The sequence below is a fragment of the Triturus cristatus genome, chromosome 10, assembly GCF_964204655.1.
Source record: "Triturus cristatus chromosome 10, aTriCri1.1, whole genome shotgun sequence".
NCBI lineage: Eukaryota > Metazoa > Chordata > Amphibia > Caudata > Salamandridae > Triturus > Triturus cristatus.
This window is the reverse complement of record NC_140593.1, coordinates 1,142,221,131-1,142,238,231: the sequence shown is the minus strand read 5'-3', so window position 1 is coordinate 1,142,238,231 and position 17,101 is coordinate 1,142,221,131. Positions and strand designations below refer to the sequence as shown.

At 50.0% G+C, this 17,101-nt stretch overlaps 1 protein-coding gene across 1 annotated transcript in view; it reads left to right on the top strand.

The window, feature by feature from the left end:
- The window catches only part of NDUFAB1 (NADH:ubiquinone oxidoreductase subunit AB1), a 69,241-nt gene that overhangs the window by 28,560 nt on the left and 23,580 nt on the right, over positions 1 to 17,101 (top strand). Inside the window, exon 2 of the mRNA XM_085629480.1 lies at positions 1,349 to 1,471. Within this exon, the coding sequence (XP_085485606.1) occupies positions 1,349 to 1,471 (123 nt within the window). The remainder of the gene's footprint in view (positions 1 to 1,348; positions 1,472 to 17,101) is intronic.

The following is a 17,101-nucleotide window of genomic DNA, read 5'->3' as shown; positions in this document are numbered from 1 at the left end:
AATTGACATTGCAAGATATAGTGTGGCCGGTTGGGATGCATCTCCTATGTCCAAAAGGGTCCACTCATCCCAACTATACAGAGCTTTGAAGCTGCTCATTCTGCGGTAGTAAGCGCATCTCAAAAAACAAGATAAACTTTGTTTGCTTCTAGTCTTTTTAGCAACTTTACGTACCTTCAAGTTTCACATTACTGGCAATGCCTCAGAAATCTACTTTATTCATACGTAATCAGCAGGTAGTTCCAGCATGTTATGACAACCTTTTGGTAAATGTTTCCCACAAAACTGCATATTCTGAAATGTTTAAAAGTTGATCTACGCAGACTTTATTTAGTTTGGCTGGATGTCCATGTTAGGCCCCAAATTTCAGATACTTTGCCTTTATCGGGATAGCCAGATTGTTCTGAATGGAAGCAAAGTTTTGGACTATCTTTGAGTGTTTTTTTTCCCGTTAATAACCTGCATAGAGGAGCTCAGCAGGTGACTGGCCGTTGTTTAGCACATAAAGGTGTAGAGATACCAATCCGAACCAGACAAAGGTCACACTGGGTAAAGAATGAATGCAGGTATACTCTACACTAAAACCTTAACTGCTAAGTAAGTATATGTAGCAGACATTGGTTGGATGTATGGTCCGAAGCATTATACTCAGTATCTGAAGCCTTATTTACAAGGATGTTGTGTGGGTATTTAGAACAGTAGTACAAGAGAAGACATCTGAACTAAGAAGGGGAAAACGACGACGCCTCAAAAGCTAGTGTTTGATATCTAATCCATTTAAATGCTACACCACCCATCCTTTTTAGAGGAAATAAAGGTCATGGGCACAAGGAAGAGTCTTGGATAGTGTAGTAGTTTCTTGACACAATTTCCATGAGTAAGGTCCAAGTGGCTGACAAATTAATTAAAGCTTGAGATGTAACCATCCAGGCAGATTTCTTCATTATGGCGAGCTGCTGTTAAATCTGTTAACCAGGTAGTCTGAGTAGTAGATGAAGAAGAGTTGAAACTATGCAATTGGCTGATTAGTAGATGTGTTTGTTATTGTTACTTCTCCACCCTCCATGAGGTAAATGTGTTTTCTTTTCTTCTCACAACGGTAATACTGAGGCATATCAGAGTTTTTCTCTAGACGAGTATCCAGTTCTGGGATGCAGCCATCTCCCAATATTCATTTTCTGTTTCAGTATGAGAACCATTGCAAATCTTTCTGCGCACAGAGCCTCTTAATGCATGACACCTTAAAGAACAATTTACTAAGATACTTTTCTTAACGTATGTCTAGTCGCTCCTTGTTGTATGCAATAGAAAGATTTCATATAAACCACTCTTTTTGTGTGTTTTTCAGCTCTCTGGGCAGTTCTTTCAGGCATGTCGTCAGTATGGAGATCTGCCCCCATTGACCTTGGGGAGCGTTACTGAAAGAGTTTTGTATGTCTTGAAGCTGTATGACAAGATTGACCCAGAAAAGGTTAGTGAAATGCTGTTTCCAGGTTTCCTAGAAAATGAGATCTGGTGCCAAAAGGTTTGTTGTTGAATTCCTAAACGCCGTATACATTTCAGAATGAGGCATATTTCCTGACTTATATTTCCCCTGTCCAAGTGACTGCAGCATGCATATCAATTTAACTGAGTGAACCTTGTATTCCTAGTTTACAACTACCAACAATAATACAATAACCGTAACTGGAAGCATCTCACGGAAGCATAATACTTGGAATTGGTCTTCAAGGAGCAATGTGTATGTTGCCTGCCTGTCTGCTCCAACGCACAGCGCTGAGAATCTTGGTTTCCACATGTCACCTTTGAGGTGCTGGTGACCCCACTGCTTCCCGAGACCCCCCAGAGCCGAGAACACCTGCTGAGTGAAATGTTTCATGTTGTACCCATTCATTTGTCATATTATTTAGTCAGCACACTGTCAAACTCAATGTGTGTAGTGAAACATGTAAATCGCATTGTTGCTTTGAAACGTTTTCATTATTTTATTATAATTGCTTATTTTAAGGACATATACAGTATCTCCAATGAGGAAGAATTAAGCACTAATATTGATATAAAAAGTATTTCTTTTAAATACAAACCCCTGGTCTTTTTTTTAATGTAAGACCTGTGAAATGGGAGCATTGAAAATTAAATCTGTCATTAATGCTCACTCAGCACTGGTTGCTGTGTTCAGAATGTAGCTATTCAAGTAAGTTCCTGGTTCAATCAAAAAGCGTAACAAACATACATGAGAATGGTTGCAGTGTTTGGATTTGTCTCTGCGATGTTGGGGACCCGTGTTTCTCATGCTGGCAGGTGAGCTGTTATGATTTACAGAGGAGTTTAGCTTAAACCATTACAAGGGAGAGTATTCTTCTCTTTCAGCTAGCACAGTCTACCAAGGGAATGTGGAAATAGATCTGTAGGCCTAACCTATGCTGTAACGATCTTAATTGATTTCATGAGCTATTGTATACACCATTTTTTAAATAAATAGTCACTCATTACCTAACTTTGATTTGTAAACTGTAAGGGCACCACTTGAAAATACGTGTTGCTACTTCACAAAAATCTGGTGGGAAGGCGACTCTAGGTTTATGTTTTACAATGTTAACTTGTTCTTGGAGATCTCAGACTTGAAAGATTTCTGTAGCTACTTTTTTAGAATTACGTTCTTTTCCCTTTGTAGCCTCGTTTATTCAATCTACTCAAAGCTCCTGATAGTCTACTTGTAGCTTTGATCTAATCCGAACTTCATTTCTGGATGCACTTCAGTAGAGAGTTGATTGGCTGTTGGTCATGAAGACCTTCAAATGGCTGCATGATGTGGGCATCATGACTCGCACCTTCACTTTTGCTGTTGGGCAGCCTAGGTCTGCCTTTCAGATCTGCTTGTTTTATTTTCATTCCAAGATGTACATTTGTATTCTGCCCTCATATATTGAGCACTTTGCCTACTGACTGCTGCTGCTTCTCTTCACCCTTGGTCTTGGCAGGCAGGTCTTAGCTATTCCATGTGACTGACATTGCAATAATTGTGCTGTAACTGCTAGGTAGTCGTTTGGGGCAGATGGAGAACTGCATTGTCCTCGAGCTTTTATTTTCATCAAAACTTACGCTGGGGGTTGGAGGCCAAATGTTAATTGAAACATCTCTGTTCTCTGCCCTTCTCTTCCGCTATGCTCCCTGCCTACGATGTTTTTCATTGTTGGCATTGTCATTTACTTCCCCACCTTTTCTGGATGATACCATTGAGATTGTTGACTATGTTGATTATATTCCCTTTTCACCTTCCACATAAGCCAGAATTGATCAGCCTGTTCTGTCAGTCACAATTTGTTTGTAAACATGGAGGGCCTTAAGCTTACATCTGCAGTGCAGACTGATGCACAGAAATTGAACACAGGTTGGATTATGTTTTTCAGTTAAGCATCATACCTTTACTTTGAAAAGCTCGTTCTGCTCTCTGGTGGCTAGTCCTAGATCTTCCATCCGTTCTGCCTAAAGCGGTTGCCAGAGCTCATCCAATGTTGATGGTCAAATTTTATTGTCCCTGTATGGTGAATGAATGACTATCCTCCTGACCATCAATTGCATGGCTTGACAATAGAAAATCCACAAACGTATCTCAGTTCAGTAAATTTTAAACAAACTGCGTCCATTTACCATTGGAACCTCACAAGACTTCCCCTGAAAAATACTGAAGTACTTTTTATGCTGATGTGTAGAAACAAAAATGTTAAATTACTGCTCCGTGGACAAAGACACAATGCCTTTTCAGTTCAAGATTTTCAAAGCCGCTTTCGATGGAACAGAATTTTGTTAAACATTTTAAAGGGTTATTTGTGGTTTAGAGATTACAAATACGCATGCTTCAACAATGAGAATAATTCTGCCAGCCACGCTCTGTGCAGTTTATTGCACTAATAATGTGTAGAAAATCGGGCAGAGGATCCTCCCATCTAGCACACTTCGAGGACTCCTTGAATCCAGCAGAGGACTCCTTGAATCCAGCAGAGGTCTACAGTTCCTAATTTCCATCCACTCTGCCCAGGAGGTAGGAGACCATAGCCCTTTACAGCCCTGTGTGGGCAGAATACCCTGAAAATCTATATGGTTTTCAGTATCTGAAAGAAACACGTTAGTTAGATTCCTCACCTTAGAATATCCCCAGGCGTCAGACTGGATCCGGAAGATTTTTCGTCAGCAATACCCCTTGCGCGTCGCTAGGCGTCGTCTGCGGCTCCGCGTCCGTCGTCGGCGTCGTGCGCCGGAATGACGTCGTCGGAGTACTTAGACGCCGCCCTCGCGCGCTGACGTCAGTTCTTCTTTTTTCCGCGCCAGTAAGCGCAGATCCGGGAGAGCTACCCCTTTAGTCAATTTTTGACTAACTTTTTGATCCTTTTTGATCCTGTCATCTCGACACCGGTGCCGGTAGGATGCCTGGGTTTAAAGCCTGTACGGACTGTAGCCGATTGATGTCGGTTACGGACCATCACCGCCGGTGCCTGTACTGTTTGGGCCTCGACCACGACGCGGAGTCGTGCTCGGACTGTAAGGCCCTGACCTCGAAGGCTAGACGGGAGCGGTCCCGTAAGCTCCTCGAGATTCGCCACTCGGCTCCGCGCGCCTCTCGATCCCGGTCCAGGAGGAGGTCCAAGGATCGGTCTCGGAGCCGCAGCCGACGTCACCATCGGTCGTCGGGATCAAAGTCTTCGGGTAAGTCGAAGCATTCCAAGAAGTCCAAGAGGCGACATCGCTCTTCGGACTCCCCTCGCCGGTCGCGCGACTTGGTTGAGGGTCAGGGTGGTTCCACCCCCGCGGCTCCGTCGGAGCCGCAGGCGTCGCGTCCGTCCCCATACCCTCCGGTCCCTGGGACTCACGCGACGTCGGCGGAGATCAGTGCCTACCTCTCGGCCATGAGGAACCTGGCTCCGCCGTCGGCGCCCGCTGGTGCGCCTTCGGGCCCCGCGGACCCGACTGGGCTGCCTTGCCAGCCGGCGGCTCCGGCGCCGTTGACGGCTCCGGCCTCGACGCCGCAAGCGCCCGAGGGACCCGTTCTCGAGTCCCCGTCGACGCCGGTCGACCTCGTCACGCCTCCTCCACCGGCGTCGACTCCGGTTCCACCGCCGACGTCGACCCCGATCGACGTCGTGCCCCAGTTCAGTCCCGCTCCGGGCCCGGCGCCGGTTCGGCGTCTGGACGCCGAGGTCGGCGCCGCTAGAGACACATTTTGTCTACCGCCCGGCTCCGTTACTTTCTCCTCTACACCAGGAGTCGGATAATGGGGACTACTGGGAGGGATCCGAGGATCCTATGGCCCATCAGGCCCAACTGTCCCAGGACTGCACAGATGAACTGGGGGAGGCCAGTGGTCTGGATACCTCGCCAGACACTGGATTCATCTCTCCTCCGACTGTGGCTTCGGAGGAGGGTGCTGCTTTCTCCGTGGTGCTGCGCAAGGCGGCCGCAGCCCTTGGGCTCGAGCTACCTGCCGTGGCTGTGAGGACGAACGTCCTCACTGAGGTGCTTCAGTCAGCAGCAAGCTCCACTGAGCCTCTGCTGCCATTCAATGAGGCCCTCACTGACGTTCTACAGGGCACCTGGTCCAAGCCCTCCACAGTTCCTCCTGTGGACAGGAACGTTGCCAGGCGCCACCGCCCTGCTCCGGGCGACCCCAGTTTTCTGTCCCAACACCCTACCCCTGAGAGCCTGGTTATCCAGGCCTCCACCTCCCAATCCTCTTTCCCGACCGCCCCGGGATTCCAAGAGACTGGAGCAGTTTGGCAAGAAACTGTTCTCTTCCCTTAGTTTGGGCCTGCGGTCTTTGAACACCGCTTGTCTCTTGGACCGTTATTCCCACTCTCTGTGGGATGCGGTGGAGGACGCGCTGCCCCTGTGTCCGGAGGAGGTCCAGACACGTCTTACCCAGGCTCTGGCCGATGGGAGGGATGCAGCGCGACATGCTATACGTTGTGGGCTTGACACCACGGACTCGCTGGGTAGGGCCATTTCTACCACTGTGGCGCTTCGTCGTCACGCCTGGCTGCGGTCCACGTCGTTTTCCGGCGATGTCCAGAGCACTCTCATGGACATGCCGTTTGATGGCACTCGCCTGTTTGGCGAGAAGGCGGACAGTGCGCTGAACCGCTTTAAGGACTCCCGGGCTACGGCCAAGTCCTTGGGCCTCTCGGCCCCGCGGTCGCAATCTTCCGCTTTTCGCCCCTTTCGTGGCCAAGGAAGGGGTGCCTCCTCACGTGCACCTACCCACCAGCCGCAGAACCAACCTGCGCGCGGTCGCGGACGTGGTTCCCGCCGAGGCGGATCTGGAGGACGACGAGGTCAGCCCACATCCACCCCGGCAGCATCCGCCTCAAAGCCTTCCTAGTCCGAGCTTTCAGGCCCATTCCACGCCAGTGGGCGGCAGAGTTCGCCATCACCTGCTCCACTGGCGGTCCATCACATCGGACAGGTGGGTGCTGCAAATCGTCCGAAGGGGCTACTCCCTCCCCTTCGAGACGACCCCTCCAGCCATGCCACCGCAGCACCACCGTATCTCGGGGGATCATTTACATCTTCTCCACGAGGAGGTTTCCGCCCTCTTGGCCAAGGGGGCCGTCGAGCGCGTTCCGAGCCCAGAAGTAGGTCGTGGTTGTTATTCCCACTACTTTCTGGTTCCCAAGAAGGGCAAGGGGGGCCTACGCCCTATCTTGGACCTTCGGAACGTCAATGCCTTCCTCCGGAAGGAACGGTTCAAGATGTTGACTTTGGCTCAGGTTCTAGCTGCCCTAGACCCCGGAGACTGGATGGTAGCGTTGGACTTGCAGGACGCCTATTTCCACATCCCCGTCCTGCCGGCCCACCGGCGTTACCTGCGGTTCACGGTGGGCCAAGAGCACTTTCAGTTTACCGTGCTCCCCTTCGGCCTCACCAGTGCCCCTCGGGTGTTCACGAAAGTGATGGCGGTGGTCGCAGCTCATCTGCGCAGATCAGGGGTTCCAGTCTTCCCCTATCTCGACGACTGGTTGTTGAAGGCGGGCTCGCCCCAGACAGTCGTCTCCCACCTCCAGACTACGGCGGATCTCCTGCATTTGCTGGGGTTTTCCATCAACGTGCCGAAGTCACACCTGAGTCCCTCTCAGAAGCTCCTTTTCATCGGAGCGGTTCTCGATTCGGCGCAGTTCCGGGTCTATCCACCGGAACAGCGGGTCCGGGATATACAGGCCCTGATTCCCATCTTTCGGCCTCTATCCTGGGTTTCGGTCAGGCTAGTGTTGCGGCTGCTGGGGCTGATGGCCTCCTGCATCCTACTAGTGCATCACGCCATGCGGCGCATGCGGGCTCTGCAGTGGGACCTGAAGTTTCAGTGGGCCCAGCATCACGGCAACCTGTCCGACCATGTCTTGATCTCGGAGGGCACTGCACAGCAGTTGCAGTGGTGGCTCACGGACCGCGATTGGGTCATGGGCAGGAGCCTCTCCCTTCCCCAACCGGAGCATGTCGTAGTGACTGATGCGTCCCTCCTGGGATGGGGTGGCCATATGGGAGAGGCGGAGATCAGAGGCTTCTGGTCTCCGGCGGAGTCTCGTCTCCACATCAACCTGTTGGAGTTGAGAGCGATCCGACTTGCACTGAAAGCCTTCCTTCCCTCTGTCAGGGGCAGTGTCGTGCAGGTGTTCACGGACAACACCACCGCCATGTGGTATTGCAACAAACAGGGCGGGGTGGGGTCGTGGACCCTTTGTCAGGAGGCCCTGCGCCTCTGGACGTGGCTGGAACACCAGGGCGTCACCCTAGTGGTTCAACATCTGGCGGGCTCTCTGAACGCCAGAGCGGACGAACTCAGCCGCCGGTGCATGATGGATCACGAATGGCGTCTGAACTCCGAAGTGGCGCAAGGTCTCTTTCAGCAGTGGGGAGAGCCTTGGTTAGATCTATTCGCCACCGAAGAGAACGCGCAATGTCAGCAGTTCTGCGCGTTGGAATTTCCAAGGCGGCACTCGCTCGGCGACGCTTTTCGTCACGAGTGGAGTTGCGGTCTGTTGTACGCCTTTCCGCCTATACCACTTCTGCCCAGAGTGCTGAAGAAGATCAGGCACGACCGGGCCCAAGTCATCTTGGTGGCTCCGGATTGGGCACGAAGATACTGGTATCCCGAGCTACTCAGTATGTTGACCGATCCCCCGATACGTCTGCCCCTTCGGGAGGATCTTCTGTCGCAGCAGCAGGGGACGGTCCTCCACCCGAACCTGTCCAGCCTCCACCTCCATGCGTGGAGATTGAGCGGCGGCAGTTGATGCCATTTGACTTGCCTCCTGAAGTCTGTGATATCATTCTGGCAGCCAGGCGTCCCTCCACAAAGACGGTATACGCCTGCCGGTGGAACAAATTTGTGGCATGGTGCACAGCAAAGGCTGTGGATCCCCTTTCCGCCCCTCTTTCTGAGGTTCTCCTCTTTCTTCTTTCTCTGGCCCGGCAGGGCTCTGCCCTGGGCACCCTGAAAGGTTATCTTGCTGCCATCTCCGCCTTCTTGCGGCTTCCTGATCAGCCTTCTCTCTTCAAGTCCCCTGTGGTTACACGCTTTCTAAAAGGCATTACTCACACGTTTCCTCCTGTCCCTTTTGTAATGCCTCAGTGGGACTTGAATCTGGTCTTGACATTCCTGATGTGCGCTCCCTTCGAGCCTCTTCACAATTGTCCTCTTCGTCTTCTGACTCTTAAGACTGCTTTTCTGGTAGCCATCACCTCGGCTAGACGGGTGAGTGAGCTCCAGGCTTTGTCTTCAAAGCCTCCTTTCCTGTCTGTTTATCCGGACAAGGTTGTCCTTCGGCCTCGTCCCTCCTTTCTTCCGAAAGTGGTGACTTCATTTCATCTTGGGCAGTCTGTCACCTTGCCCACCTTCTTTCCGCATCCTTCTAAAGAGGAAGAGAGGCTCCACCGTCTGGACCCAAAACGTGCGCTTTCCTTTTATTTGGACCGCACAAAGCAGTTCCGGGTGGACGACCAACTTTTCGTTGGATACGTGGGTGCTAAGAAGGGGAAAGCGGTGCACAAACGGACCATCTCTCGGTGGGTCGTTTTGTGCATCAAAATTTGTTACTCCTTGGCAAAAAAGGACCCTCCTGTTGGGCTGCGCGCCCACTCCACTCGGGCCACAGCGGCTACTACTGCTTTGGGACGGGGTGTCCCTTTGCAGGACATCTGTCAGGCGGCGACGTGGGCTTCGCTACACACGTTTGCCAGGCATTATTGCCTTGACAGCCAAGTCCGGAGGGATGGCTTCTTTGGCCGTTCTGTCCTCCAGGACTTTCTGGTGTGATCTTGGTTCGCAGACCCACCACCGGGGATGGTATTGCTTGGGTATCTATTCTAAGGTGAGGAATCTAACTAACGTGTTTCTTTCAGATGAACAAGTTACTTACCTTCGGTAACGATGTATCTGTAAGAAACATTAGTTAGATTCCTCACCGACCCACCCATCCTCCCCGTTCTGCGAACTGACATCTAGGGTTAAGGTTATCCTTTTCAGGGCCCTAGATTTTATTTTTGGCACCAGTGTCGGTCTTTGCATGGCTCTGCGTTCCTGGCGCGGAAAGCTATGTACAAGAACTGACGTCAGCGCGCGAGGGCAGCGTCTAAGCATTCCGGCGCACGACGACGGACGCGGAGCCGCAGACGACGCCTAGCGACGCGCAAGGGGTATTGCTGACGAAAAATCTTCCGGATCCAGTCTGACGCCTGGGGATATTCTAAGGTGAGGAATCTAACTAATGTTTCTTACAGATACATCGTTACCGAAGGTAAGTAACTTGTTCTTTAGGTTTTCACTCTTTACTGAATGTCTCTTTCAACTTGTTAAATCACATCTCGAGCTCAATGTGGCAAGAATGGAAATCCTTAAGGAGACTGGTCAACATCATGATTTATCTAGTTTACTTTCTCTCAAAGCTGCCTTATTCAGCAAAGTTTTTGGTGTGAATAGTTGCAAAGCTGGGTCAGATGTTCATTTAAAGCAACTGTTTGAGGCATATGAGCTGCAGATTACACACTTTTGCATAGATCGCCATCTGCTGTTGGGCCCAGATGTTTGCAGTTGTTTTTCCTCTTGGAAAGTCTTTGGAAGTCACGAGGTCGGTGACTCCTCCTTTGGATCGTATTGCGCATGGGCTTCGGCTCCATCCTCAGATTTTTTTTCCGCCATCGGGCTCGGATGTAATATTCGCGCTCCGGTTCCGAACAGCTTCCAGTTCGACGATCGACGCACAATCGTCACCCCAATTTGCGGTATTGTTTTCGATCACGATCTCCCCACTCAACGTGCCTCTCATCGGCAAGACCTTCGGTTCCAGTCGTTGACGACGGCCTTCGGGCCTACCCAAGCTCCGGTCCTGGCTAATGGAAAGGACTCCATTTAAAAAGTGTCCTCTGTGGGTCAAAATTCCCCCACACCGATCTCCACGAGGTGTGCAACCTCTGCCTCTTCCCCTGAACACGAGGCTCGAGACTGTCCGGCGTGTAAATCCTTCTGGTCCAAGAAAACGATTCGGGACCGAAGAGCCAGAAGAACCATGGCGCACACTTCGACGATCCCGGACGACATCTTCGGGGAAGGCGTCGACGCTCGAGAAGAACACCACACCGACGAGGGACTCGTCAGCGCCTCCGAAGCCGACGATTCCGATGTGGAGGACATCACTCTGGCACAGAGGGTCGTGAGTACTACTCTACCCCCCTCCTCTCCCCCACACCCTCGCCGGCACCGAAAAAGGCTTCGGTCGCGCCTTCACCTTCAGTCCTAAGCAAGACCAAAGACACTGCTTCCCACACCGCACCTTCGGGGTCGGTAAAGAAGCCAATTAAGCCTTCAGGCGGCTCGGGCTCGAGCCAGCCCACCGTCGGAGCCGATAAAAAACCTTCGGCACCGAAAAATAAACCGGCCTCCATCTCGACACCGAGCCCCACACCGAAACACTCTGGGTCGAGACCCAGCTCCTCGGCACCGACAAAAGCCCCCAAGACCACCGGCACCGACATTTCGAAGCCGAAATCCCTCTCGGCGCCTACTAAACAACCGGAGCTTCCCAAGCATGGTTCCAAACAACGAACCAGCACCGACAAGCTTAAAAAATCAACGGCCCGACGCCTTCGGCGCTGACGGACCAACCTACCTCTCCAGACCTATTTACACCGGATCCCTTACAAAAAACATTAACTAAGGATCCCAAAACTGGACATTTAATGCTCTCTATCAAAAAGAGACAGTTAAACCTGCTCCGCCTCCACCTCCAAAAAGGAAGGACTCTGCTACCTCCCCTTTCAGACTACCTTCCCCACCACCTCCACCTTCGCCACCCCCACCTCATCATTCCCCCACTCCATTCCCGGATGATGATGATGATGATGATCAAGGGGATCCATACGACAACATAGGGGATGTACCCCCAAGATATACCTACAGGGGACCCCACTCCCACAGGATCCCCAGACCCATGGGACGATTATAATATCCCTGATGTCCCTAACGTCCCACAAGACGATCTTTACCCTTCCAGACCTTCTCCACCAGAAGACTCCTTGGGGTTCAATCATTTATTGCAAAGGGCGGCACACTACCACGGGGTAGATTTACATACCGACCCAGTGGAGTAGGATTTCCTCCTAGATACATTTGACACCACACATAGGACCACCTCCATGTTGCCTATGCTAAAAAGTGTTATAAAACATGTGCCGGAGGTCTTTAAGGACCCAGTCAGGGCCAGGGTAATCAGCCCGCGCATTGAGAAAAAATATATAGCCGCCCCAACAGACCCCTCCAACATCAAAGGGCCAGCTCCACTAGATTCCTTGGTGGTATCCACAGCACGAAAAAGGGCCAACTCCCAGGCGTCAGGTGACGCACCACCACCCGACAAAGAGTTTAAACTCTTGGACGCATCAGGCAAACGTACTGCATCTCAAGCGGCCAATATATGGCGTATCGCCAATACACAAGCACTACTAGCGAGGTATGACAGGGCCCATTATGACGAGCTAGAAGCCATAATGCACCATCTCCCTGATAAATACAAAGCTAGGGCCACTGAGCTAATTCAGGAGGGCAAAACAATTCCCAATACCTCCATACGTTGTGCCTTAGATGCAGCAGACACAGCCTCTAGGGCTATCAATACTAGTATCCTCCTCCGTCGCCATGCCTGGCTAAGGATATCAGGTTTTAAACCGGAGGTACAAGCCTCCATCCTCAACCATCCCTTTGACCAGGAACATCTGTTTGGCCCCAAAGTGGATGACTCCCTAGAGAAAATGAAAAAGGACACTGACACGGCAAAATCCATGGGAGCCTTACAATCTCACCCTCCCAGACGCTCCTTTCGCCGCTCTTCCTTTCGGAGCACATCCAGAGGCTACTCCTCAGACACCGCTTCCACTGCATACAAATCCCCTACTCAGTCCACCTTTACAAGGGGTTACCAAAGAGGCAGCTACAGGGGCAACAATAACAATGGCAGAGGCAAAACAAACACCGCCCGCTCTGCCACCGCGCCTCCCCAATGACTTCCCTCCACTTCCCCAGACCATCACACTCCGGTCGGGGGCAGACTCCAACATTTCCTTCCGGTCTGGACTACCATCACCTCAGACAAATGGATAACACAAATAATTAGGTCAGGCTACTGCCTAGAACTAACATCTCCCCCCCCCCCCCCCCCCCCCCGAACATTCCACCCAGACAACGCCCAATGTCACCAGAGCATCTGCGGCTACTCAAGCAGGAGGTAATCTCCCTCCTAGAAAAAGAGGCAATAGAACACGTTCCAACCAACCAACAAAATATAGGGGTCTACTCCCTGTATTTTCTCATAGCAAAAAGGGACGAGACTACAGCCCATCCTAGACCTTCGGCCCCTAAACACATACATACACTCAGACCATTTTCATATGGTGACGCTTCAGCAGGTACTTCCACTACTTTCCCAAAACGACTTCCTCGCCACTTTGGACCTAAAAGACGCTTAGTTCCACATTCCAGTGCACAAGGCCCACAGGAAGTACCTCAGATTTGTAGTGGATGGCCAACACTGCCAATTCAAAGTGCTCCCGTTCGGAGTCACAACCGTATCACGAGTATTCACCAAGTGCCTAGCAGTGGTGGCAGCACATCTGCAAAGACAACACATTCATGCCTTCCCATACCTAGACGACTGGTTGATAAAAGCCAGTTCATACAGCCAGTGTGTACAACACACACACACACACACACACACACACACACCACCATCCTGCTACTTCATCAGCTGGGCTTCACGGTAAACCACGAAAAGTCCCATCTCCAACCATCCCACATAAAACAATATCTAGGTGCCACTATAGACACCTCAAAAGCGCTTGCCTACCCCAATCTTGCCAGGATTGCAAGCATTCAGGCTCTACGCGCAAAATTCATAGCACAACACTCCCTTCCAGCTCGGGTGTTCATGCAACTAATAGGGATGATGGCCTCTTGCATCTTCATAGTACCTCACGCAAGACTCCAGATGCGTCCTCTTCAAGAGTGCTTAGCACACCAATGGAACCAGGCCCAGGGTCAATTAACAGATCTGGTATTGGTAGACAGTCGTACCCATCGCTCTCTGCAGTAGTGGACCACCACAAACCTTTCCAAAGGTCGACCGTTCCTGTACACTGTTCCACAGATACTACTAACAGACGCATCGCTCTCCGGCTGGGGAGCTCATCTATTACATCTCACCATGCAAGGCAAATGGACACCTCAACAGAAGCTACTCCATATCAACCATCTGGAGTTACTAGCGATCTTCCTAGCCCTAAAATCCTTTCAGACACAAATTTTGGGCAAATCTGTCCTAATCCGCACAGACAACATGACAGCCATGTATTATATTCAAAAACAAGGCGGCACACTCTTTCCACAGCTCTCTCAATTAGCACAGAGCATATGGAGATGGCCATACCCCGGAAAATCTTTCTCCTAGCCCAACATGTCCCAGGAGTACAAAACACTATAGCAGATCCACTCAGCAGACAAACGCAACAACTCCACGAGTGGGAACTTCACCGCAAGTTCTTCACCCATACTTTCAAATGTGGGGGCATCCACAGATAGACTGCTTCGCCACCCACGAAAACAAAAAATGCCCAAGCTTCGCCGCCAGATACCCACACCCATTGTCCAAAGGCAATGCGATATGGATGAACTGGTCAGGCAGATTTGCGTACGCTTTTCCGCCTCTCCCACTCATTCCACTAGTAGTGCGCAAACTACAACAGCACTCCCTCATACTAATATTAGTAGCGCCAACTTGGGCCAGACAACCGTGGTACACCACACTGCTGGAACTATCGGTAGTACTGCATCAAAAATTACGCCTCTCTCCACACCTCTTAACCCAGAACCATGGAGAGATCAGACACCCGGACCCAGCTCAGCTCAACCTTGCGATCTGGCTCCTGAAATCCTAGAATTCGGGTAACTAAATCTTCCCCCTGACTGTATGAACGTCATCAAGGAAGCTAGGCGCCCTACCACTAGAGCGTGCTACGCTGCCAAATGGAAACGTTTTGTTATCTATTGTCATAACACCATCAATCCACTAGATGTGTCAATTCAACACATCATAGGCTACTTACTCCACCTACAAAGGTGCAATCTAGCCTATACGTCCATTCGACTACACCTAGCAGCCATAGCAGCTTACCTGCAAAACAGGCAACATCTCTCACTCTTTAGAGTACCTGCCATTAAAGCCTTCATGGAATGCCTTAAAAGAATAATTCCCCCCAGAGTGCCACCCTCACCTGTGTGGAACCTAAATATCGTTCTCACCAGACTAATGGGACCTCCTTTTGAACCCCTACACAAATGTGAACTTCAATTCTTAGCATGGAAAAACGCTTTTCTTGTAGCCATCACTTCCCTCAGAAGGGTCAGTGAGATACAAGCATTTACTATTCAAGAACCTTTTCTACAAATGCACCATAATAAGGTGGTTCTCCGTACCAACCCAAAATTCCTCCCCAAAGTCATTTCTCCTTTTCACCTAAACCAATCTGTAGAACTACAAGTATTCTTCTCGCAACCACAAACTGTTGCAGAAAGAGCTCTTCACACACTAGATGTCAAACGAACCTTACTCTACTACATCGAGAGAACACAACCTTTCCGTAAGACCAAACTGTTTGTCTCTTTCTCTCCACCACACAAGGGCAACCCCATCTCCAAGTCGGGGATAGCTAGGTGGATTGTCAAATGTATTCAAATTTGCTACCATAAAGCAAAACTAACGCTATCCGTTCCCCCCCCCCCCCCTAAAGCCCATTCTACACGTAAAATGGAGGCTTCGATGGCTTTTCTAGGTAACATCCCATTAGATGATATCTGCAAAACAGCTACATGGTCGACACCACACACTTTCACCAAACACTATTGTGTAGATGTGCAAACTAAGCAACAAGCTAGTGTGGGCCAGGCTGTACTCAAAACATTATTTCAAACCACTGCAACAGATACGGGTGGTCGCCGCTAACGGTGGGTACTGCTATATAATCTATGAACAAGTGTGTAATCTGCAGCTCATATGCTTTGAACGGAATATGCTACTTACCAGTATGCAGCTGTTCTTGGCATGTAGAGCTGCAGATCTACACACGCCCACCCGCCTCCCCGGCTACCTGTATCTGTTCCAGCTTATCTTATTTAGATAACTAGATAATACACACATGGGCATCTTCACTGTTATTACTACGCTCCATGTTTCCCCGCTGGCGAAAAACAATCTGAGGATGGAGCCGAAGCCCATGCGCAATACGATCCAAAGGAGGAGTCACCGACCTCGTGACTTCCAAAGACTTTCCAAGAGGAAAAACAAACTTCAAACATCCGGGCCCAACACCAGATGGCGATCTATGCACAAGTGTGTAGATCTGCAGCTCTACATGCCAAGAACAGATGCATACTGGTAAGTAGCATATTCCTTTTTGGATAATGTTTGAGCATGTGCTTGATTGGGCTTGAAAGAAATGGACGCATGTAGCACCCTGTGTCCATGTTCTCTGTATGTCTGAACTGGTGTTTGGATTGGTGAGAGTGCATGATATGATGGTGTTGATAGGTGTGGAGTAGATTGTTGGTGGGATGATGAAGCCCTGATTATAGCTAAGTACTTGATATGTCTAATGGTCTAACATATAGAAAATATTGTCCTCTACGCAAGTAGCTCCTGTCTCATCCTTGAAGATTCTCCTTACAGAATTCACACCGACCTCCATGATTCAGTGCACATATTTTTCTTTTTCACCCTGTTGATCTCAGCCAGTGTCTCGTTATTGTTTAGTTCCTCGGGAATTCTTTTTATTCGCTATTCTTTTTAATCTTTTCCAAACTCAAACTTATCTGATGTCATCCCATATTTTTCAGTACTATACCTGCGTGTATGATGCTCAGCACATACTTCTGTTCTAGGGTGAAAGGGAAACTAAAAATGGTCTAACCCGTAGCATGTTCGGTAGTTTTCTAGGGCTAAACGAGTCTCAGACAGATGGCAATATGGGGAACGGGTCAAATCAACAAGTCTTAATTCCTAATGTGAGTACCCGGGTGTCTCCTCAAAGCCGGATCCTCTGATTAGCTGATTGTATTCCTAGTACATAACCATCTCTCCTTGATACCTCCTGATAAAATTGCTATAAACTGGGTCAGTGTTTTTCTATTTTATTACACCTGCTAGTTGCCCCAAAAACTGTGGTGAGTGAAATCTGGTCTGTTCTTCGCTGTCTAAGTTCAGTGGCCTTCACTACTGTAGTAGAAAGCGGCAGCAAAGAGGAATCCAGTGCAAGGACTGAGTTACCCAGTGTTTTATTGGTCACAGTCCTTTCTGGCTTCTTAGCAGGTGTCTTGATGTATACACGAGCTCGTCACCACATCTCTCCAGGGGGCAGAAAGCTTTCTACAGGACAGCCACCCCCACTCCCCTGTGCCCAGCCTCCCCCAAATATGTTTAGCCAAGTTGTACACCAGTGTGGCTGCTGTTCAGCATGGTTAAAAGTTAGTGGGGTAAAGGAGAGTGGAGTGTAGAGTCAAGTGGAGTAGTGTGTC